Source organism: Coregonus clupeaformis, chromosome 18, assembly GCF_020615455.1.
Source record: "Coregonus clupeaformis isolate EN_2021a chromosome 18, ASM2061545v1, whole genome shotgun sequence".
Lineage (NCBI taxonomy): Eukaryota > Metazoa > Chordata > Actinopteri > Salmoniformes > Salmonidae > Coregonus > Coregonus clupeaformis.
Window position 1 is genome coordinate 56745844 of NC_059209.1, and position 24943 is coordinate 56770786.

General features: G+C 43.0%; 2 protein-coding genes across 4 annotated transcripts in view; one reads left to right on the plus strand and one right to left on the minus strand.

The window, feature by feature from the left end:
* The window catches only part of LOC121551223 (adhesion G-protein coupled receptor D1), a 74318-nt gene extending 60627 nt beyond the window's left edge, over positions 1-13691 (minus strand). Inside the window, exons 1-6 of one of the 2 annotated variants that reach the window (XM_041863777.2) lie at positions 13272-13691; positions 13144-13183; positions 12692-12808; positions 11774-11872; positions 11061-11183; positions 10662-10838 (exon numbers count right to left, since the gene is read on the minus strand). In XM_041863777.2, the coding sequence (XP_041719711.1) occupies positions 10662-10838; positions 11061-11183; positions 11774-11872; positions 12692-12808; positions 13144-13183; positions 13272-13325 (610 nt within the window). In that variant the 5' untranslated portion in view covers positions 13326-13691. The remainder of the gene's footprint in view (positions 1-10661; positions 10839-11060; positions 11184-11773; positions 11873-12691; positions 12809-13143; positions 13184-13271) is intronic. The other variant, XM_041863779.2, reaches the window with a different exon arrangement.
* A 906-nt stretch (positions 13692-14597) lies between these two features.
* Positions 14598-24616, plus strand: LOC121550960 (syntaxin-2). 2 transcript variants are annotated; one of them, XM_041863426.1, is made up of 11 exons: positions 14598-14905; positions 15203-15271; positions 15385-15484; positions 16392-16466; positions 16639-16712; positions 16985-17093; positions 17908-17981; positions 19771-19908; positions 20002-20112; positions 20589-20708; positions 23847-23932. In XM_041863426.1, the coding sequence occupies exons 1-10, from the start codon at positions 14876-14878 to the stop codon at positions 20682-20684; spliced, it is 876 nt and encodes a 291-aa protein (XP_041719360.1). In that variant the 5' UTR covers positions 14598-14875; the 3' UTR covers positions 20685-20708; positions 23847-23932. The 2 variants fall into 2 exon arrangements, with proteins under 2 accessions (XP_041719360.1, XP_041719361.1); XM_041863427.2 differs by lacking the exon at positions 20589-20708 and having other exon boundaries at positions 23847-24616.
* The last annotated feature ends 327 nt before the right edge of the window (positions 24617-24943 follow it).

Sequence of the window (24943 nt, forward strand, 5' to 3'; positions counted from 1 at the left end):
GTGTGTGAGTGAATTCGACGGCTGGTATGGGTGGTGACCGGATACTACTGAGTATTTGGTTTGTTGATGTTGAATGGAAGATTTGTAGCGTGGTTGGGGTTAAATAGAAAGACTCACTTATTCAATAGGGAATGGGTGAAGGGAGAGAGAGCATTACTTTGTGTTGCTGAATGAGGTGAGAGCTAGTGCGGTTGTCACGGTTTCGGCCGAGGCTGCTCCTTCTCCTTGTTCGGGCAGGCTTCGGCGGTCGTCGTCTCCGGAGTAATAGCTGCCACCGTTCTATGTTTCTATGTTTGATTGGTTGTGTCTGTTTGTTACACCTGTTCATTGTTAAGTGTTCATTATGCGTCCTATTTAGTTTTCTTGTGTTTGGTCAGGTGTTGTGTGTAATTGTTCGATGTCACGTGTAGTAGTTGGTTCGCTGTTCTGTGCTCTCTGTATTTCGTTTTGTTTGAGAGAGTCCTGCACGTTGTGCACATTTACTTTGGTTCTTACCAGTGTGCGTATGTTTCGCCTGTGGCCTGTTGCCGTGTTTGGCTTGTATTTTCGGACTTCACTAAAGACATCTGTTTTGAATCTCTGTGTGTCCTGCGTGTGATTCCACGTTACCTCTACACTCAACCCTGACAGAATTACACACCATCTCTATGGAATCAGCAGGAGCACCCGCACCCACAGAGATCATCGAGGAGCGCCTTCGTGGACAGGAGGACAGGATCAACCAAATCGGGCACGCCCTGGACCGAGTGATGAACACCCTCCATCGATGGGAGACCAGCGGGGTACCCACACCCCCACCTACCGCACCATCACCATCGGTCAGCCCGCCTGTCCAACTTCCGGAACCCAGTGGGATTCGGCTCTCGCTCCCGAGGGCGTACGACGGCACCGCTGCCGGGTGTCAGGGGTTCCTGTTGCAAGTTGAACTCTACCTCGCCACCGTACACCCGGCGCCCTCGGGACACGAGAGCGTTTCCGCCCTCATCTCCTGTCTCACCGGCAAGGCGTTGGAGTGGGCCAACGCCGAATGGAGGAGAATAGACGCCGCTACTATCACCTATGCAGAGTTCTCCCGCCGCTTCCGTGCAGTGTTTGACCATCCACCGGAGGGGAAGGCGGCGGGGGAGCGTCTATTCTACCTCCGGCAGGGGATGAGGAGAGCTCAGGAGTTTGCACTGGAGTTCCGGACTCTAGCGGCCGATGCGGGGTGGAATGAGCGGGCACTCATAGACCACTTCCGCTGCAGCCTCCGGGAGGACGTCCGCAGAGAGTTGGCGTGCAGGGATACCAGGCTTTCATTTGACCAATTGGTTGACATGGCCATTCGGCTGGACACCCTGCTCGCTACCCGCGGGCGTCCCAGGTGGGGGTCGCCCATTCCACCCTCCAGCACCTCCGAGCCGAGCCCTATGGAGCTCGGAGGTGCTGGCGCTAGAGGAAGGAGAAGAAGGAGCCCGAGGGGGGCCGTCCCCTGCACCAACTGTGGCCGTGGAGGGCACACCGCGGCTAGGTGCTGGGGAGGGTCTCCTGGTGGAGGAGAAGGCAGGCCACACATTGGGGAGTCCTCCCAGGTGAGTAGGCACCCCACTTACCCAGAGCTTTCTGTCGTACACATAACAATACCTGTTTGTTTTCCACAGGTTGCACCTCGTTCCCAGCATAAGGCGCTAGTAGATTCAGGCGCAGCTGGGAATTTTGTAGATCGCAAATTCTGTGTAGAGTTAGGGATTCCCCTCCTTCCGGTAAATAATCCTTTCCCTGTACATGCCCTAGATAGTCGTCCGTTAGGATCCGGGTTGATTAGGGAGGTCACAGTGCCACTTAGGATGGAGACGCAGGGGGGTCATGAGGAGACGATTCAGCTCTATCTGATCGACTCTCCTGCGTATCCGGTGGTGCTGGGGCTTCCCTGGTTGATTACCCATGATCCTACTATTTCGTGGCGAGAGAGGGCTCTTAAAGGGTGGTCTGCTCAGTGTGAGGGGCTATGTCTGGGTGTTTCCGTAGGGGCGACCTCGGTGGAGAGTCCGAACCAAATGCCCGCATTGCACATTCCCCCCGAGTATGAGGATTTGGCACTCGTGTTTAGCAAGACGAGAGCGGCGCGGTTGCCACCTCATAGACAGGGGGATTGTGCGATAGACCTCCAGGCAGGAGCTGCGCTCCCGCGGAGCCATGTGTATCCTTTGTCACAGGAGGAGAAGAGGGCAATGGAGACATACATTGCCGAGTCTCTGAGACAGGGATACATACGGCCCTCCACTTCACCCGCGTCCTCGAGCTTCTTTTTTGTGAAGAAAAAGGATGGAGGTTTGCGCCCGTGTATTGATTACCGCGGTCTCAATCAGATTACTGTGAAATATAGTTATCCACTCCCGCTGATTGCGACTATGACGGAGTCATTACACGGGGCACGGTTCTTCACAAAATTGGACCTCAGGAGCACATATAACTTGGTGCGCATTAGAGAGGGCGATGAATGGAAGACAGCATTTAGTACTACCTCCGGTCATTACGAGTATCTCGTCATGCCATACGGGTTAATGAATGCTCCATCAGTCTTCCAATCCTTTGTAGATGATATTTTCCGGGACATGCAGGGGCAGGGAGTAGTCGTGTACATAGACGATATTCTGGTGTACAGTTCTACCCGGGCCGAACATGTAGCCCTGGTGCGCCGAGTATTGAGGAGGCTGTTGGAGCATGACCTGTATGTCAAAGCCGAGAAATGTCTGTTCTTCCAGGAGTCGGTCTCCTTTTTGGGTTATCAGTTGTCTGCGTCAGGGGTGAGGATGGAGGTTGACCGTGTGTCAGCCGTGCGTAATTGGCAAACCCCAACCACGGTTAAAGAGGTGCAGCAGTTCTTGGGTTTTGCGAATTACTACCGGAGGTTTATCCGGGGTTTTGGACAGGTGGCAGCTCCCATAACGTCCCTTCTGAAGGGGGGTCCGGTGCGCTTGCGGTGGTCAGCTGAGGCGGACAGGGCTTTTGGGAGACTGAAGGACCTGTTTACCTCGGCTCCAGTGCTGGCGCACCCGGATCCCGCTTTACCATTCCAAGTGGAAGTGGACGCGTCTGAAGCCGGTATCGGGGCTGTTCTCTCACAACGGTCCGGCACACCACCTAAACTCTGCCCCTGTGCTTTTTATTCGAAAAAGCTCAGTCCGGCGGAGCGTAATTATGACGTAGGGGACAGGGAGCTGTTAGCCGTGGTACAAGCCCTAAAGTTGTGGAGGCATTGGCTTGAGGGGGCTCAACACCCTTTTCTCATTCTGACTGACCACCGTAACCTGGAATACATTCGGGCAGCTAGGAGACTGAATCCTCGCCAGGCGCGGTGGACTATGTTTCTAGCCCGGTTCGTGTTTAAGATCACTTACATCCCTGGGTCCCAGAACGGGAAGGCAGATGCCCTGTCTCGGCGGTATGACACGGAGGAGAGGTCAGTTGAGCCCACTCCCATACTACCTAAGTCTTGTCTGGTTGCACCGGTGGTATGGGAGGTCGATACGGAGATCGAGCGGGCATTACGCACCGACCCTAGCCCTCCACAGTGTCCGGTGGGTCGGACGTACGTCCCGCTCGAGGTCCGGGATCGGCTCATTTATTGGGCTCACACGTCACCCTCCTCTGGGCATCCAGGTATTGGCCGGACAGTGCACTGCCTTAGCACAAAGTACTGGTGGCCAACGTTAGCCAGGGATGTGAGGATTTATGTCTCCTCCTGCTCGGTGTGTGCCCAGTGTAAGGCGCCCAGACACTTGCCCAGGGGTAAGTTACAACCCCTGCCCGTTCAACAATGACCCTGGTCTCACCTCTCGGTGGATTTTGTTACAGACCTTCCCTCCTCACAGGGGAATACCACCATCCTGGTCGTTGTGGATCGGTTCTCGAAGGCCTGTCGTCTCCTTCCCATGCCGGGGTCTTCCTACTGCCCTACAGACCGCTGAGGCTCTATTTACCCACGTCTTCCGGCATTACGGGGTACCCGAGGATATAGTGTCTGATCGAGGCCCCCAGTTTACCTCCAGAGTCTGGAGAGCGTTTATGGAACGGTTGGGGGTTTCGGTGAGCCTTACCTCGGGTTACCACCCGGAGAGTAATGGGCAGGTCGAACGTGTCAACCAGGATGTGGGTAGGTTTCTGAGGTCATATTGCCAGGGCCGGCCGGAGGAGTGGGCGAGATATGTTCCCTGGGCCGAGATGGCACAGAACTCTCTCCGCCACTCCTCCACTAAACTAACCCCTTTCCAGTGTGTGTTAGGGTACCAGCCGGTTCTGGCACCTTGGCATGAGAGCCAGATCGAGGCCCCTGCGGTGGATGAGTGGGTGCGGCGCTCGGAGGAGACGTGGAACGCTGCACACATCCATCTGCAGCGAGCCATCCGTCGACAGAAGACGAGCGCCGATCTCCACCGCAGTGAGGGGCCAGTGTACGCACCTGGAGATCGAGTCTGGCTCTCAACCAGAAACCTGCCCCTCCACCTGCCCTGCCGGAAGCTGGGTCGGCGGTTTGTGGGGCCTTTTAAAGTCCTGAGGAGATTGAACGAGGTGTGTTACAGGTTACAACTGCCCATTGATTACAAGAATATTAACCCCTCGTTCCATGTGTCTCTCCTCAGGCCGGTGGTAGCTGGTCCACTCCAGGACTATGAGATTTAATATATATATATATATATAATATATAATAATATAAGATAGAGGAGACTCCTCCGCCCCCGTTGGACATCGAGGGGGCTCCGGCGTACACTGTTCGGTCCATCCTAGATTCGAGACGCCGGATGGGGGGTCTCCAATATCTCGTGGAGTGGGAGGGGTACGGCCCGGAGGAGCGGTGCTGGGTGCCGAGGAGGGACATCCTAGACCCGTCTCTTCTGACCGAGTTCCATCGTGGTCATCCTACGCGCCCTGCTCCGCGTCCTCCTGGTCATCCCCGAGGCCGGGGTCGGCGCACGGCTGGAGCCGCGCGTCAAGGGGGGGGGGGTACTGTCACGGTTTCGGCCGAGGCTGCTCCTTCTCCTTGTTCGGGCAGGCTTCGGCGGTCATCGTCTCCGGAGTACTAGCTGCCACCGTTCTATGTTTCTATGTTTGATTGGTTGTGTCTGTTTGTTACACCTGTTCATTGTTAAGTGTTCATTATGCGTCCTATTTAGTTCTCTTGTGTTTGGTCAGGTGTTGTGTGTAATTGTTCGATGTCACGTGTAGTAGTTGGTTCGCTGTTCTGTGCTCTCTGTATTTCGTTTTGTTTGATAGAGTCCTGCACGTTGTGCGCATTTACTTTGGTTCTTACCAGTGTGCGTATGTTTCGCCTGTGGCCTGTTGCCGTGTTTGGCTTGTATTTTCGGACTTCACTAAAGACATCTGTTTCGAATCTCTGTGTGTCCTGCGTGTGATTCCACGTTACCTCTACACTCAACCCTGACAGCGGTTTTCATTTGGTGACGTCGCCTGCTCTATGAACTGGAAGTATTTACTTTGAAAGCATCGCGGAATGTATGGGGTGACTGGCAATGTATGTAGAGGGTCCCGGGTTCGAACACAGGTAGGGACAGTGGGTAAAGCTTTCGCATTGGGGCTATAGACCTAGATTACTACGTGGATTGAGAAATGTGAAAGGTTGAATTAGATAGCTTAAGTATAAGTATTCTAGAAAGGTCTATGAAAATATATTACAAGGTCCCCGCGCCTTCCCCATTGTGTAGGAAGGAGCAAGGGGAGGGGTGAGAGATAGTTCAAATGATAGGAATATCATTAAATGTATGCTTATCAACGATAGCAAGTATTTGTTTTATTAATTAGGGCCTAATCAGAGAGAACAGTTAAAGAAATTGAATAGCGAACTGAAATGGCGATAGAGCTGTGAAAATTGAGTTGAGGACAAAGGAGAATAATTTATGGCTCTGGTTAGCGGGAGAAAAAATAAAAATAAAAATAAAATAAGACAGTCAAGCGAGTTAGATTGAGCTGTAAGATTTCAAGTGGAGGTCTGAATACTTGACTGAAAGGCAGTGCTTTGATAAATTCTAATTGTTATTACTTTATTCGATAGGTTGCTTAACACCAGTGGTGTATTGTATTCTAGAACGATAATTTATTTTCGTTACGGGGACCAGGGGATGCAAGTAGCTTTAGCTATTATGCTGAGGGAATAGCACCAACCTATAGTGGGTTCTAGATTTGTTAAATAAACAAACGTATATTTTAAACTAAAGTAATGCAATAGGCTACAATTATAACATTATCAGAAAAAGGCACAATTTAATGTGAAATAGTTATTACAATTATTATTAATAGTTATTACAGTTATTATCATTGATCCAGTAATGATAGAAGGATAGTAGAGGAAAGGCAAGGGATTAAATCTCATTTAGGGAAAGAGAAGAGTATGAAGATATATTAGGGAGAAAATACCATTAACTGAGGAATATAAAACGTTTAGCTGAAAAAGACAACAGGAATAATTTACCTTACACCCTAATATAGACATTAGACCACACCAGAAGTAGAGATGGCAGGATCACCAGTAGCAATCATGAAGAGAAGGTTCCCAGAAAATAGTGAAGATATTGGTAATATCTCTAACAAATGAGAAAAAGGACCAGAAAGATAGTGGCTAGATGGCCAAAGGAGGGAACATTTGATGTAATCGTGATTGTATTGGCTAAAAAATTAAATATGACATTTACAGGGGGGACAGGAACAATATAAGGGGAGACAGATTTTCCTAGGGGATTGATCAAATAATTGATAATGGATCATTTGAGATGAGATCACATGTAGCAGATTTAAGGTAATCAATTAAATAATCATTGTATACTCGAGGAATTTTGAGTGGTTTTATGGATTAGTTATGAGGAATTAGATTGATACAAACAATTATTGATGGGTTAGGACTGGGGATATCTGTATCATGTTTTGTGTGTACTACCATCTTTAGATTACTGATGGTAATTGAAGGTTAACAAAATTATAACCAGGAGAAAGAGAATTAGCTTATCTCATTGGAATGTTGCCCAGAGCGAGGGGGAGCAGTAGTGAAGTTAGGCAGTGAGCTACCAAATTAAAGTGGGGCCTGGGTATTTGTGGTTGTTGTTTTTCAAATCGGGTTTTTCAAACAAAAAACAACACACCTAGTATGATGTTTATAAAGCCTTGTTGTTTCAATTTTGGGGGGTTTTCAGCAGGTCAAGGGTGATAGGTCTTGGAGGAGCACGCACAGTGAATTTTATGGAGTTTTTCGGTTTTGGCTGAGTTTGGGGTATATATGATTTCTTATGAGAATGAATGTCATGAGGACTTAATGAACACTTGGGATAAGTAACATTTATGAAATATTTAGAATAATGGTAATGTTTGGTATACTATGGGATGGAACAGTTCGTTGAATAATTTCAATTGCCTCTGAACTCTGTTTTGTCTTTCTGGTGTTAATTAATCATCCACACTAGTAAATTCTAAAGGCATGAGAGGAGGACATTAAGATAGTTTATTGTACTAAGTTGAGGGTAATTTATAATACTGTGAAAAGTGTGAAGAAGATTATAATTTGGTAATAATATATATGATTTGAACCATAAAATAACAGAAGAGAGAGAGCTTTCCCTGAATGAGGGATACCTGTTGCTAGTCAATTGTACTAATCTTGGATTACTTTTACGGGATAGAAGTAAATTGAGGTATTATCAAATGTTGTCATTTAAATTTCATTTTTAGTATTCTTTAATAAACAACAAGTTGGTATTTGAAACTAAATTAATGCAATGAGCTGCAGTAATCAGAGGAAGGCACAATCTAATGCGAAACAGCTATTACCTAGATCATTTATTTAATATTGAGATCAGGAAGTGGGAGGAGCAATAAAGAAGCAAGGGACAGTCTAAAAAAATATATAAAAAAATAAGGGATGGCAATTGGATGATAAATTACCAATATTACCTAAGTGATTGTTTAGGTAGGTGACATACTGTTTGGTAACATCACTAACAGACCAGACACTAACTAGAGGTAAGAGACAGAACTAGTCTGTTTGGTAACATCGCTAATAGATCAGACGCTAACTAGAGGTAAGAGACAGAACTAGTCTGTTTGGTAACATCGCTAATAGACCAGACACTAACTAGAGGCAAGAGACAGAATTAGTCTGTTTGGTAACATCGCTAATAGACCAGACACTAACTAGAGGTAAGAGACAGAACTAGTCTGTTTGGTAACATCGCTAACAGACCAGACGCTAACTAGAGGCAAGAGACAGAACTAGTCTGTTTGGTAACATCGCTAATAGACCAGACACTAACTAGAGGTAAGAGACAGAACTAGTCTGTTTGGTAACATCGCTAATAGACCAGACACTAACTAGAGGTAAGAGACAGAACTAGCCTGTTTGGTAACATCGCTAACAGACCAGACACTAACTAAAGTCTATTAATCTAAAGTGGAAGTTGGGAGAGTTATATTTGAGTGTTTCAGTGAAACGTGAGGGAGGCCCCACTCTCTCGCTTTCCCAGATGCTTAGTTAATATAATTCCGATCTCCTTTGCACTGCTAAAGCTAACTCTCTCTCCTCTGCTCTCATCCTTCTAGACCTATCTGCTGCCTTTGATACTGTGAACCATCAGATCCTCCTCTCCACCCTCTCCGAGTTGAGCATCTCTGGCGCGGCTCACTCTTGAATTGCGTCCTACCTGACAGGTCGCTCCTACCAGGTGGCGTGGCGAGAATCTGTCTCCGCACCACGTGCTCTCACCACTGGTGTCCCCCAGGGCTCAGTTCTAGGCCCTCTCCTATTCTCTCTATACACCAAGTCACTTGGCTCTGTCATATCCTCACATGGTCTCTCCTATCATTGCTACGCAGACGACACACAATTAATCTTCTCCTTTCCCCCTTCAGGTGGCGAATCGCATCTCTGCATGTCTGGCAGACATATCAGTGTGGATGTCGGATCACCACCTCAAGCTGAACCTCGGCAAGACGGAGCTGCTCTTCCTCCCGGGGAAGGACTGCCCGCTCCATGATCTCGCCATCACGGTTGACAACTCCGTTGTGTCCTCCTCCCAGAGTGCAAAGATGGCTATCATAAGGTGAATGCACCAATTTGTAAGTCGCTCTGGATAAGAGCGTCTGCTAAATGACGTAATTGTATATGTAAATGTAACTTGCCCGAACCATGAAAAACAGCCCCAGACCATTATTCCTCCTCCACCAAATTTTACAGTTGGCACTATGCATTCGGGAAGTTAGTGTTATCCTGGCATCTGCCAAACCCATATTCGTCCGTCGGACTGCCAGATAGTGAAGTGTGATTCATCACTCCAGAGAACGCGTTTCCATTGCTCCAGAGTCCAATGGCGGCGAGCTTTACACCACTCCAGCCGACGCTTGGCATTGCGCATGGTGATCTTAGGCTTGTGTGCGGCTGCTCGGCCATGGAAACCCATTTCATGAAGCTCCCGAAGAATAGTTATTGTGCTGACGTTGCTTCCAGAGGTAGTTTTGAACTCGGTAGTGAGTGCAACCGAGGACAGATGATTTTTACGCATTACGTGCTTCAGCACTCGGCGGTCCTGTTCTGTGAGCTTGTGTGACCTACCACTTCGCGGGTGAGCCGTTATTGCTCCTAGACATTTCCACTTCATAATAACAGCACTTACAGTTGACCGGGGCAGCTCTAGCAGGGCAGAAATTTGACAAACTGATTTGTTGAAAAGGTGGCATCCTATGACGGTGCCACGTTGAAAGTCACTGAGCTCTTCAGTAGGCCATTCTATTGCAAAAATGTGTCTATAGAGATTGCATGGCTGTGTGCTCGATTTTATACACCTGTCAGCAACAGCCGAATCCACTAATTTGAAGGGGTGTCCACATACTTTTGTATATATAGCGTACGTATGCAGTATTTAGAATGCTGTTCAGTATTCACTGTAGTTACACAACAATATGGAAACAGGTTTGCCAGTAAAAAGTAACACATTTATAGTTTGAGATAAATAATAAATGTAATCCATCATTGAATCCATAAAATCTCTCTGGGACCAACTGTATCTGCTGATGATTGTAGCTCCATCTGCTTACAATCAACCAAAACATGTACATTTATGGTTCAAAATGAAAACATGATTGAAAATCACAATACATTCCTCATGTATTCATAAAGAATATAAATAAAAATCCACAGGACACTCCGGCATAATATCTGGAATGTAATTTGTTGTTTTTTGTTGTTTTCACCACCCACATCGGAGGACAGGTTTATACTATATTTTTTAAATAATTATTTAGAATCATAATGAATTTTATCAACTTTTTCATCTTAATGGTTTTCCTTTTTTTTTAAGAGATACTTTGGGATTTGGGCAGTGAGGCCCTTTATCTACTTCCCCAGAGTCAGATGAATTTGTGGATACCAATTTTATGTTTCTGTGTCCTGTGTGAAGGAAGTTAGAGGTAGTTTCGCGAGCCAATGCTAACTAGTCTATGGGTATCTGCTAGTGTTAGCGCAATGAATGGAAGGGCTAACGCTAGTTAGCAATTGTGCTAGCGCTAGTTAGCAACTTCCTTTAAACTGCACGCAGAAACATAAAAATTGAATCCTTGAGTTAATCTACTTTGGGAAGTAGATACAGGGCCTCATTGCAAAAGTCCCAAAGTAACCCTTTAAATACCTGGTATTTTGATGTTAGCCCTCCACCTCTTCGAGTTGCCTCGTGTGTAGAACTCTACGTATCCAGCGTAGGCATTGGCATAGACAGAGAAGCCATTGGAGATTACTTTCCCTCCAGAGGCTATTGCAAAACGTGACTCTGCCTCCTGGTTCTTCCAAAAGAAGGAAAATGTAATCCCTGAAAAACATGAACATAGATTTATTAGAGATTTAAAAATAGGGAAAATTGTTTCAGACCACAAATCATGCTAATTGTAATACATTTAGATCTACATTAAATGGCAGAAAAATATTTTTTTGTGTTACCCAATTAGATAGTCACTTATGATTTGTGAAAATATTCCATTGTCAGTACTGTGTAGAATGTTGGGGAGAGGAGATTGAGGGAGGCAGAACTCACCCTCAGGACCACACAGAGTGGGGTCACTAATGCAAGAGTTCTGGTAGTTCCCAAAGTGGAGAAAGGTGCCTCCATTATCTCCATTCAGATAGATGCCCTTGTTGACCATCCCTTCAACTATGTCTACAGGAGGATGAAATAACAACATTATTTTGCCTGATGAGAAAAAGAGGCAGATTTTTCTCTGAAGTAGGCTTTTTTATAGGCAAACATCATAGATTTATGAACAGATTCTCTGAACTGCACCAAATATGGGGTGTTTCCCCATATTTAATGGTAGCAAGCTATGACCTGTATTTATCTTTGATGTTCTCCTGCCTTAAATCATGTCAGTAGACAAAACGAAGTCGTCCTGGTGTATTGAGGTTAATAGTCAAGCTCAACTTTACAGCACTCTAGATACAGATTTCTAAACCTCCATACTCGAAGCTTGTGTAATCACGATTTACACAGTGCAGTCTTGGCTCTTTTTCCCATGAAGAAAACAACTCCCTGACTACACACACTGTCTCACACACACAGACAAATTCAACATATTCAGGTAACAGTGTGTGACACACTCATGGCAACTATTGGGTGAGCTGGTACACCATGTACAAAACGATGGAGACTGAATAGCCTTAACATGACAGATAGCACTACAGTAACACCGACAGAGCAGCATGACTGACTATACACACAAATGAATTTCAGTGAGCAGTGATTTTCCTCACCTACTGTTGCAGAAATGTTAGTGTAGGCAGAGTCATTGGTATACACAGAGGAAGAGTTATGGGAGGAAGGGAGCACAGTGTGGTTGTGGATTTGGAGAGCTGGATGAAACATAGAAAACAAACAGACAAGGGAGAAAAAGGTGATTCACATACATACACATGAATAACACAAAACAACCAGAGGACACAACTGACCAGTGAGAGACAAACACAGACACTAGGCATTGTGAGGGATGTGGTGCGTGAGCAGGGATGAGATTAAGTGCGATGTTGGGCTCAGTAAACAGTGCTCAAGGAGGAACAGATCAATCATTTCCCCTTTTCTTAGGATCAATGCACATTTTGTGTGGAAATATTCCAAATACCGTTCTCAAGTCTAGACCTGATGCCTATATCATTCCGAATGACTTTGACGTTTCAAACTAGCTTAAGCTTATTCAAATGATATACAACTGTGGAAGCATTTAGAAAAGTTATTGGCGCTTCCATTGTTAAAATAATACATTAAGGTTTTTGGAAATCAGTTTAGCAAACAGCAGACAGCTCATTCAATAGTCTTAGCATTAATCTGGAAAGTACAAATCAAATGTACCTGGGGGTGAAGGATAAGCTTTTTATCCCATTTTGTTTATTATAACTCCACAGTGCTTTGATGTACATTAGCAAGGGTTAAGTGGAGTGTAAAGTAGCCTTTAGACTTCTTATCTTGACTCTACTTTGTAAGTTTGTTTTACAAATTTGACTGTAATCAAATTTGAGCACTGCACACAGCTGCACCTTTAAAAGCAGGGACTTGGTGGCTGCAAGACGGGCAAAAAGGTGAATTGAGAGGAGGAATGAATAACAGCTGTAGACCATGCGGACAAATAATGTAAAAGACTGGGTATTCTATTCCTAAGTATAGGTCTATGCACATACTTATATCACTTCCATTAACATGACCTGGTCTGTTTCCAATCTGGTCCCACAGTCCATGGATCCCGTCCACCGAATCCAGCGGCCAATAGTGTGAGGCTGTGGCCAAGACCTGCAGGCCTGGAAGGAGAGTTCATGGGTAAACAAAGCTCCAGATGGGACTTCTCCCTAATCATGCTTTTTCAATTAGTTATTTTCCTGGCATTGCTCAGTGTGTCTTTTAGGATTAAAAAGATCAACAATACAGCTAAATTGTTGATGTTTGGGTATCTCATTCAATAAACACATTTTGCATTGCTTAATAAACCACTATTACTGAGTATTAGACTTATGGTAAGCCATAACCAATAATTCATCATCCCAACATTATATTTCTTTAGCTAAATAACCAATAATACTCATCATATGCTGTAGGTTATTGGTGTAGGTATTTAACAAAGCATAATTCGATTTACCTGGATGCTTGGATGGCTTTGGCTTTATTTCACCATTAACCTGTAAATAAATCAAATAAACTCAACATTGCAGTAGCCTTCCTACACATAATGGTGAAGGACATGAAAAAAATAACTGTTTAAATTACCCGAATCAAAGTGACAAAAGTAGTTACAAACAGAATTTCGAATAATAGTTCCATGGCTTGATTACAACTACAAATAGATTATTACAAAAAATACTGGTTATTGTTGTTTAAATCCCCAATGAACGATCGATCCAGAAAGCGTAAATCATTATTCCAAGATGCTGAAAAAAAAAAGCAATCTTCTTCTCTGGGTATTTATTAGTCCATGTCTCCAATAAAGAAAACTTTCTCCCAAAACTTAATTCCCTGACATTTTGTAAAACTGCAATACAACTGAGCGGTGGACATCATAATCATAAACTGCGTGTCCATTCAAAATTTCCCCAAAAGTTGGTAATCCATGTCTCTCAATACAGAATAAGAAATATTGGACTATTCCAGCGACGGATTTGGCTACTTGTTGTTGCTTGATGCGCTCTGCTGTCTGTCTATACTAGGTTTGCACTGAGTGGAGGAATTCTTCGGGCTGTTCGATTGGATGTGGGAATTCAAAACGTGATGTCATTTTTAGAGCATTGGAACTCAAGGTGGGGCCTAGTATGCGTAAATAGCTTAATGAGTGATAATGGCGCGCGCATAGGCCTACTGTCCAAAAACTATTGAAATTAAAAATAATATTTTTTCTAAACAAAAAAGAGATTTAACCAAAATAAATTACAGCGCTGTGTCCTTTTGACTTGTCAGAACAAAACGGAGCAGGTGATGCTGATGGATAGGGATGGATGCTGACTGTATTTTAAGCTATTTATTTGAACAGTCATCTTTATGAAGGGAATAGAAAAGCCACATATTCATGTGCACTGATGTAAGCAGATATGAAGCCCAATTGAATTCCTTAGATATACCTAAATTGGATTGAGTGAATTGAAAGTCGATATACTCAGGAAAATCGACATTCAATCGTCTAGTACTGGCAGGCCTAGGTCTATCTACTCATACCTGAGTTAAAATCCATCGCAGCAGGATGCCTGCATCTCATTGTGAGTTTCACTCCTGTTTCATGTTCTTCATCCTTTGGGCCTATTGTAGACTAATGGCCTGACCATAGAAATATAATTATTTTTTACAACCTAGTCTAAAATAAACTGTTCTTACATGTTGGAAATTGGAGGCAGGGTTATTTGGAATCACCTGCGACCAGGTGAATCATGGCGGAAAAAGGACAGGAGGAGAGATGGCCGAGCACAACCGCACATTATACTGTATGTTAGTAAACAGCCCCACTGTGTGGCCAATAACTTGAACAACAACTGCTGTCACAGGAGTAGTGCTGGGTGCGAGCCTCCTCTGGCAGAGGAGAGGCGTATCCCATTCCCATTCCAACATTTGTAGGAGGATCATGTGAATTATGTTGTCTGCCACAACCAGATCGTTAGCTAGCGAACTAACGGTGCATTTTGGTTGATGCCTGATTTTGAGGAATTGGACAACGCTTCCCTAGCTAATGATTGAAAGAGAATAAACTTTTCCCATTGCATGGCTATAGAAATTGATGTTTGTTAAACTCAGACCTATCTAGCAAAGTTAGCTAGATGCGATGGAGTTGAGAAGTGGTTACATTATTTAGCTAACGTTAGCCAATCAAAAACGCATCGAACTGAGTGATGAAGGACCGGTTGGGTGAATTAACCGCAGTAAGTACATGTAGCCTACTAATATTATGTCACTGATCTAATCAGGCATTAATGTAGCCTTCTATTCTATTTTATTATTTTATATTCTCTAGGTCTAGGGAATGCAACCCTGGTTGACATCACGTGATTCGCGTCAGCCAGGCTAATAATATGCCATGTCATGATAATATCATTGTCTTCAATGTCTTATCGACTTATTGCTTTTCACACAGTTCTGAGTCTCACATTTTATGGGCAGTGTGCAAGAGGCTTTACTCCCTAACAATGTACAGTGTCTTCACACTTTTGTCTTGACAGAGCAGGACACAGGCAGAGGAGGATGTCACAGTTGACAGAGATGGATTTATGGAAGGGTTTTTCAGAAGGGCAAGTACAGTGGTTCAGTCAGTACTGTTTGTTTTCAGATGAGCTAGATGGTTACTGTAAAAAGTGTCTGTGCATTGAAATAACATTGAAAATACTGTATGTGCATGACTTAGGTCGAAGAGGTTAGGGGGTTGATTGATAAGATATCTTCTAAAGTGGAGGAGGTGAGGAAGAAGCACAGCATGATCCTGTCTGCACCCAATCCAGATCAGAGTAAGTTGATCATCAATCAAAACCCTCTGTCATAATGAAAGTGTAATAACATTAGTCATACTGGTGACTATACCTCCACATTCCCAATGTGAAGGTGGTTTGAGATCTAGCTATGTTGCTCATCTCCTATTTGTTTTCAACATTTATTTTCTCAAGCAATTTAAAGTGTTGAATTCAAAACTTTTGCATGACTAAATATATGCCTTGGTATTTAGATGGTGACTTCTGAAGTCATAATAACAAAAATATAACAAACGTTCTTACTTCCTCTAACATCATTGTCCTCTTCCAGGAAGAAACACAACTCAATACAAATAGATGTCTGGGTGTCCGGAAGCCTGTATAGAAAACAATGTCATGGCCCAGCCCTCCCAGGCCAGTCTGTGGGCAGCAGACCCCTCTAGCAGCAGCAGGGCCATTTTACTGAGGGCTTGGACAAGTTACGCTGTGCTTGTTCAAAGTTGATCCACTGTGGAGACTGAATAGGCATGAGGAGCTAATCAAGGCCTGCATGGACAAAGGCCCTCAGTTGACTCTATAATGCAACACAGCAGCATCAGTATTACCACCAGAGTAGCACAGTATCAACCATCTGCTACACAATAATACTAACTGGGAATGGCTCAAGAGGGTGTAAATATTTGTTTGCCCACAAATCCACTGGTTGAATCAACATGGTTTCCACGTCATTTCAATGTAATTATGTTGAACCAACGTGGAATAGACGTTGAATTGACTTCTGCCCAGTGGGTGGTAGGTGTAGTGTTTCTTATCTGTAAAAAAATAAAGAATAGGTTATTGTTATAGAAGAGTTGCCAAGTGATATGATTAATGCTAATATTTGTCCAGGACAATGTTGGAAATGTGCAATAATGAATTTATTTTCTGTCGCTGTTATTTCCTAAAGAGATGAAAGATGAACTTGACCGGTTGACCAATGAGATCAAAAACAATGCCAACTCTGTGAGAGTTAAGCTAAAATGTAAGTTTAACACCACGACGTACAGTACATTTTTGTAATTTTGTCATTGAAATGACTGGATCAAATGCCTCATCCCAAATGCTGCTTGATAGATTTAGAGAGGTAGATGTGGAGGATTTGTCTGAGGTGATGTTATAGCTACTGTAATCACTGTTCTTTCTGTTCTCTGCAGCTATGGAGCAGAGCCTGCCCAAGGATGATGTTTCTAACAGGGCCTCGGTTGATTTCCGCATTCAGAAAACCCAGGTCAGGAAACAGTCTTCCTGAGACTCATTCCTCACATTTTTGCGAATGCTGACACATTCTTAAAGGTTGTGGTTAAGGACAGAGAGATACTTGGAAGCTAACTTACCTGTATACCTGTATAAGTTTACCATGTCTGCCACCATGTTTTGACACGGCTGTTTGATATCTCACCCTTTCAACAGTTTGAGCCTTTATCCACTTTACTGTTGCCAGTGGTTGAAGCTCTCTTTCCTCTATCCTCTCCTCACCTTATGTTTTCTCTAACCCCACAGCACACGGTGCTCTCCAGGAAGTTTGTGGATGTCATGACTCAGTACAACGAGACTCAAGTGTCGTTTAGGGAGAGAAGCAAAGGAAGGATCCAGAGACAGCTGGAGATAAGTGAGTCACAAACGGGGCTAGCAGCAGGGCAGACAGGAACACGGAAAGGAAACCGACCACACCTAGCAGCTTTCTCTCCCACGATAATAACACACAGGCTACAGTGTTCACAATTCCAATCAAACTATCCAATGATTACCTATTGTCTATAGTCAGATAGCGCAACGATTCCGGTTCCACTGTATGTTATTGTCTATTGTCATGGCATGGATAGTGAGGCCATTAGACCAATCAGACTACGGCCACAGAAAATATAGGATGATAGTCAAGGGTTTTGCTGTAAAGAAACCATGGCAAAAACCCATGTATTGTTCATATGGAGTATTTGTCTGGAATGAGAATAATTGATGATGACAGAAATAACTGTAACCCCTCCAGTCCCTTAGGATAGTCCTAATGAGGCTCTCTACTACTGCACACTCCAGATGGAAGAGAAGAGTCTGACACAGGACACACACATCTAGCCTACCCGTGTTAGTGTTGCCTCTATACCTGTCTATAGAGAAGCTGGTCACATGACCAGTGGCGGGCTCATGGCTGTGCTGTATAGTAATCATAGATCAGAGGTTATATATATTCACTGGGGTGGATGGGCTTACAGTATTTACATGATCCCAGGTTGTTTGTAAGCCACAGTGGGTTTGATCATGTTAGGCAGTGAGGGTTGAGTCCCTCTGAGGAATAGCCTAGATCATAACACTGTGGTTGTGACTACAGAGACTATTCTCCCCATAGAGAAGAGAGAACATGTTTTATGTTTTCTGCTGATGCTTTAGCACCTGTTTGGTGAAAGTATTTTCTTTCCTGGTTATAGCTGGGAGAGTGACTAGCAATGAGGAACTGGAGGACATGCTGGAGAGTGGCAACTCATCAATTTTTACATCTGATGTAAGTACCTCCTCAATCTCCAGCCTTTGTCTGATGCTACTTTCTCACATCCATTATTTTCTCAGGACAAATCAGACAACTACCAACACTATCTAGTATACCAAGATAACTCAGGTTGTGGTTTGCAAGTATTCCAAAACGACTAATATTCTGTGTAAATGGAACACCAATCCTCCCATATGTACAGTGCTTTCTGAAAGTATTCAGACACCTTCACTTTTTCCACATTTTGTTACATTGCAGCCTTATTCTAGAATGGATTAAATAAATAAAAATCCTCATCAATCTAAACACAATACCCCATAATGACAAAGCGAAAACTGTTTTTTAGAAATGTGTGCAGATTTATAAAAAATAAAAAGCAGAAATACCTTATTTACATAAGTATTCAGACCCTTTGATATGACAAAATTGAGCTCAGGTGCATCCTGTTTCCATTGATCATCCTTGAGATGTTTCTACAACTTGATTGGAGTCCACCTGTGGTAAATTCAATTGATTGGACATGATTTGGAAAGGCACAAACCTGTCTATATATGGTTCCACAGTTGACAGTGCATGTCAGAGCAAAAACCAAGCCTTGAGGTTGAAGGATATGTCCGTAGAGATCTGAGTCAGGATTGTGTCGCTGCACAGATCTGGGGAAGGGTACCAAAACATTTCTGAAGTATTGAAGGTCCCCAAGAACACAGTGGCCTCCATCATTCTTAAATGGAAGAAGTTTGGAACCACCAAGACTCTTCCTAGAGCTGGCCGCCCGGCCAAGCTGAGCAATCGGAGGAGAAGGGCCTTGGTCAGGGAGGTGACCAAGAACCCAATGGTCACTCTGACAAAACTCCAGAGTTCCTCTGTGGAGATGGGAGAACCTTCCAGAAGGACAACCATCTCTGCAGCACTCCACCAATCAGGCCTTTATGGTAGAGTGGCCAGACGGAAGCCACACCTCAGTAAAAAGGCACATAACAGCCCGCTTGGAGTTTGCCAAAAGGCACCTAAGGGACTCAAAGACCATGAGAAACAAGATTCTCTGGTCTGATAAAACCAAGATTGGACTCTTTGGCCTGAATGCCAAGCGTCACGTCTGGAAGACACCTGGCACCATCCCTACGGTGAAGCATGGTGGTGGCAGCATCATGCTGTGGGGATGTCTTTCAGCGGCAGGGACTGGGAGACTAGTCAGGATCGAGGGAAAGATGAACAGAGCAAAGTACAGAGAGATCCTTCATGAAAACCTGCTCCAGAGCGCTCAGGACCTCAGACTGGGGCGAAGGTTCACCTTCCAAAATGACAACGACCCTAAGCACACAGCCAAGACAATGCAGGAGTGGCTTTGGGACTAGTCTCTGAATGTCCTTGAGTGGCCCAGCCCGAACCCGGACTTGAACCCGATCTAACATCTCTGGAGAGACCTGAAAATAGCTGTGCAGTGACGCTCCCCATCCAACCTGACAGAGCTTGAGAGGATCTGCAGAGAAGAATGGGAGAAACTCCCCAAATACAGGTCTGCCAAAGGTGCTTCAAGAAAGTACTGAGTAAAGGGTCTGAATATTTATGTAAATGTAATATTTCAGTTGTATTTTATTTTATAAATTTGCATACATTTCTAAAAATCTGTTTTTGCTTTGTCATTATGGGGTATTGTGTGTAGATTGATGAGGGGGAAAAAACAATTTAATACATTTTTGAATATGGCTGGCAAGGGGTCTGAACTTTCTGAATGCACTGTATGTATTTGAATGAAATATACTGTCTCATTTGCTGTCGTCCTGTCTCCCACCCCCTCCGTCAGATTATCTCTGACTCTCAGATCACGCGCCAGGCCTTGAATGAGATTGAGTCAAGGCACCAGGATATCATCCGCCTGGAGTCCAGCATCAGGGAGCTCCATGCCATGTTTATGGACATGGCCATGCTGGTGGAGAATCAGGTACTGTTGCGCAGTACTGTAACGCTGTCCAGAATATTATTAGTTCCGTTTTTTGTCAAAACTATATGGAACTCATGTGGTGTTGTCTAAAAGGGGGATATGGTCAACAACATAGAGAAGAATGTCTCCAATGCAGCTGAATACATAGGCCGTGCCAAAGAGGAGACCAAAAAAGCTGTGAGATACCAGAAAAAATCCCGGAGGGTAAGTCTCCTTTTCCCCAAACGGAAGGTCACATGGTGTATATACTAATAATACTCTATAATACTGCTCAAGTTAGACTCTTTTAACCAATGCAACAGCTCTGAATGGTTTGGTCATAAGAATAATATTATTTCAGTATCATATACTGATAAGATTTAAAATGCCAGACAGAATGTCTAAATGCCATATCTTATAGGGCTGGGAATTGCCAAGGACCTCTTGATACAAATGTATCACGATACTTAGGTGCCGATATGATATTTATTGCGATTCAATACTGATTTTATTGCTCACTATTTAATAATATCCTGATATGTAACTGTATCGATTTTTGTCCCCCATCACTAATATCTAACGTCTAAATTAAAAGTCAAAATATTGAATATGACAGAATATTGGTTTCACTCAAATCAGTGTAGTGTTTTGGGTTATGCACCTTAAACCTAATCTAACCACTTTGTTTCTGTCCTTGGCAGAAACTCATCATCTTTGCCTTTGCTCTATTGATCCTGCTTGCTGTCATTGCACTAATTGTTGGGCTGTCTGTTGGACTAACCAAATCCCCTGTATGAGCCCTGTGCTGCTATCTCTCTGAGGTAACTACTACTGTATATTTCATCAACATCACATTCAACACCAACACCTTCCATTTACATATTTTAACACAATGAGGTACTGTACTTGATAGTAGTTGATGTTAGGCTTGGGCGGTATCCAGATTTTCATATCATCATACCGTCCTTCTCTTATCCTGGGATTTACGGTATTACTGTCATAGCTCAGTTGGTAGAGCATGGCGCTTGCAACGTAAGGGTTGTGGGTTCGATTCCCACGGGGGGCCAGTATGAAAAATGTATGCACTCACTAACTAAGTCGCTCTGGATAAGAGTGTCTGCTAAATGACTAAAATGTTAAATGTAAATAGCACACAAGGGGGTACTAAAAACGCAAGAAAAGCACATTTGGCCTCTATTAACAGAATGCTAACACAATTAGCACAAACTAATAGCGAAATCACAAAGACGCTGTTAGCTAAATGCTAACGAGCGAAAACAAACAAACAAATTGCAAATACAGGCAAATCCCGCTCATAAAGTTATAAATTGTGCAAACGAACAAAGTTGTGATGAATGCTTTTCTGAATGAAGAGCAGCATGTGTAGCAGAGGGGAGAATAGGAAGCACAGGGAAAAAATGGCAGCTATACATATACTTTTTCTAGAGCTCTTTGACTTCTTGCAGAATGTCATTATAAGATATCTGATGGCAAACATTTAGTAGTGAATTGCATACAAGTGTAACTTCATCATGATGTGCGCCACACAACAGAGACTCGCCGATAGATATAGAATGCAATGGACTCACCAGCTCCCGCTTTCTCCCGTTGTGCTATTTACAAACAAACACGTGACTGGAAACTTCATAATGTAAAATAATGTGACAGGTGAAATGAAGAAGGCAATCTTCTTTATATCCTAACGTATTGTACAAGTTGACTGCAGGTATTAACTTAAAAAGTGGCAACAAATATTAAAATGTATTGAAAAACTTCTAAGAAATAGTTTTGACGGTATTGAAAAACCATCCCGTGGCTTTTTGCAAATACCCCGGTATACGGGTATATACGGTATACTGCCCAAGCCTAGTTGATGTTGCCGTTCAGTTTTGAATTTAAGAATTTGAGAATCACAGTAATGGGTAAATTGCCCAAGTTACATTACTAGTAACTAGTAGATGAACACCTAGACAATTATATGTGGCCGATTCCATGTAAAAGTCAACCTGAGCATGCACAAATAAAGTTAGTCATTTTGAAATGAAACCACGTTCATAATATCCTTTATATATTGGAGTTCAGGCTTAATTTGGGCTCCCGAGTGGCGCAGCGGTCTAAGGCACTGCATCTCAGTGCTTGAGGCTTCACTACAGACCCCCTGGTTCGATTCCAGGCTGTATCACAACCGGACGTGATTGGGTGTCCCATAGGGCGGCGCACAATTGGCCCAGCGTCGTCCGGGTTTGGCCGGTGTAGGCCGTCATTGTAAATAAGAATTTGTTCTTAACTGACTTGCCTAGTTAAATAAAGGTTAAATAAAAAAATATATATATATTAAAAGGGAATTTCACAATTGTTCAACTTCATATTCATCATCTCTAGCACCACCCCAACATCAACAAATGTGAAACCTGTGCGTTTCTAGCTTTTGTAGTAAAAGTAAATGTAGTAAAAGAGAGAGGAAGATAAGTGTTTCTAATGACATCATCGGTGTGCCTCGTGTGATTTTAACCAATTATGAGTAGGCATTGCCTACTAATTGGTTGATGATGTCATTGGAAACATAACAGAGTATGTGGCCAATTCTCAGGAGGCTTTTCAGTCAATCATATTTCATGGCTTTTAGAAAGGGCTCACAGAGCTTGTTTTTTCCCTCACGGCTGTCTCTCAGTATTAGTTATGAAGATGAGAATGTTAATTACATTTACATTTTAGTCATTTAGCAGACGCTCTTATCCAGAGCGACTTACAGTTAGTGAGTGCATACATAATTTATTTATTTTTCATACTGGCCTCCTGTGGGAATTGAACCCACAACCCTGGCGAAGCAATACAGACCAAATTGAAGTGTCTTGAGTTTTGTTTGCATGTTCTACAGTCTTGTAACGATAAGGGGGTGACAGGGACAGGCAATGTAACATCCATAAAGTTTTTAACAAGTTTTTGTAAAAATTGCACCTTTGATCGGATCATCTTGAAATTTCTCTGTAAAGTTACATTTCATCAAGTTTTGATATTGTCTATAATTGGTTTCTCTCTTTTTGTCAGTGTCCTTTTTCAGCATTATGATATCTCTAATATCAATAACGGCCATAACGGTTGTGGATGTGATCATATCTTAGCTTCTTAGCTATCTTGTTCTGGGATGTATTCTTCAGACTTATACCGAATCAATTGTTGATATCTTGGAAATATATGTGTTCTAGCTAAGATTCTCTTGGAAAATATATGCTAAAATGCATTTCTCATATATGGCAGTACTGTTTATTTTTTATTTTTAGATCTATTAAGGTGTGGTGCCTGGCCTTGTATACTATTCAGGCTACCTGTAATTATGTAATCATAAGGTACTATGCTTTCTGCTGACATTTTTAAAACATTCCAAATGTCAACAAATGTGTTATAAAATATTTTGAGCAAGAAATCTTTAAGATTTGAATGTCTATTTCAGACTCTGTAACATCCATAACGGAGGGTGTAACATCCATAACGGTTGTTTTTCCTCTCTAAAGTAATAATGGAAATGACAATATTTCCAAAATGTATTGTTTTTGTGTTCAGCCACGCCTTTCCTTCGAAATGGCAATCCATGTTTTGACCTAAAACTTAGAAACTCATAGACTTTTGCTAATATGTTCAGTCTCCCCAAAAAGCTTGTCCATTTCATGTAACATCCATAACATTTCTTATTTGCTTTACTTCACCAACATGTTAGTATTTACAAGTCTACTTTTTGGGGTATACAAACCCCACAAGGGGTACTATAGTACTATACACATCAAAAGCTTCATTTATATATTTTTTGTCCATTCTGTGAAGCATTAAAGTTGTGACATTTCGTGCAAATGTAATGTCCATAACACTGGAATCACCCATGTCAGTTAAAATGTGCCTTTCTGGTATGATGTGTACTAAATGAACAGTGAACCAATTTTCTCTTTGCTTTTCCTCACTCACAGAAATTGTTCTGGCTTGCCATTTGTGTGGCATTGGGTCTCCTCATTTTAGTCATCATAATAGCAACAATGTTTGACTGACCAATGAGAGGCCAAGTTCCAGTCATCATACCCTGCTCAACGTTAAACTACGCCTCCAATACCAAGACGGGCACGCCAATTCTCAGAGGACAATAGATCCATCTGTATCCACCATGTTATTACACTATTACTCCTTTTCACACCATATAATGACTGAGTCAGTGGCCTTGCACAATCTCACAGAAGCTTTAGGATACTCCCAGAGCCATGGTTACTCCTAGGAAAACCCTCCCCCTTGCTGCAAATATACAGGGTAGCCTTTTGTACTGTCAATGCTAGTAACTAGAATACAGTCTCTACAGGGCTGACATAGGATACATGTCAACAATTACTAGTATTGCAAACTACATAGACACACACAGACACACCTCTTCTGCTGCCATATAGTACATGGTAAGTAGAGAGATGTCACTTTCAAACTTTACTTAGCCAAATTATTTTATTCCTTTTTTATCTACGTTTTAAAGTGATTCATTCTTAGCTCTGTGTTGTATTATCAACTTCTGTTTGTATGTCAATTATTTTCATTTTAGTATAACGATCAGAACAAGATATGATTCCATACAGCTAAGTAGGTGTAACTTTTTTGCCTTGTGATGATCATGACTGAATGTGCCTTAAGAGAACCGAACACTGTAGTACTTAAGTGTACTAATTAATATACTCCCAATGAATACTTTGATTGAAAACCATTTCACTGTTGGGATGCAATTATTGTGTCTTGTTTTTACTACACCTATCACTTTGGTCTGCACTTTGTATGAACAGATTGTTTGTAAGACACGCTCCTGAGATCTTTGTCTGTGGAGCTTTTGATACATATATCATTTTGTCATAAGATCCCAGTGTTTCCCGATATTCATTTAGAAGAGGTGGGCCTCCAAAATATAGGATTAAAAAAATAGAAAATAATATATATATTTTTGAAAATAATCTTCAGGATGGTAAAATGTTTTCAAGGTCAACTTAAACAACGAAAACCATATATAAAGTATCTAGAAAAGATAATGGAGCTATAT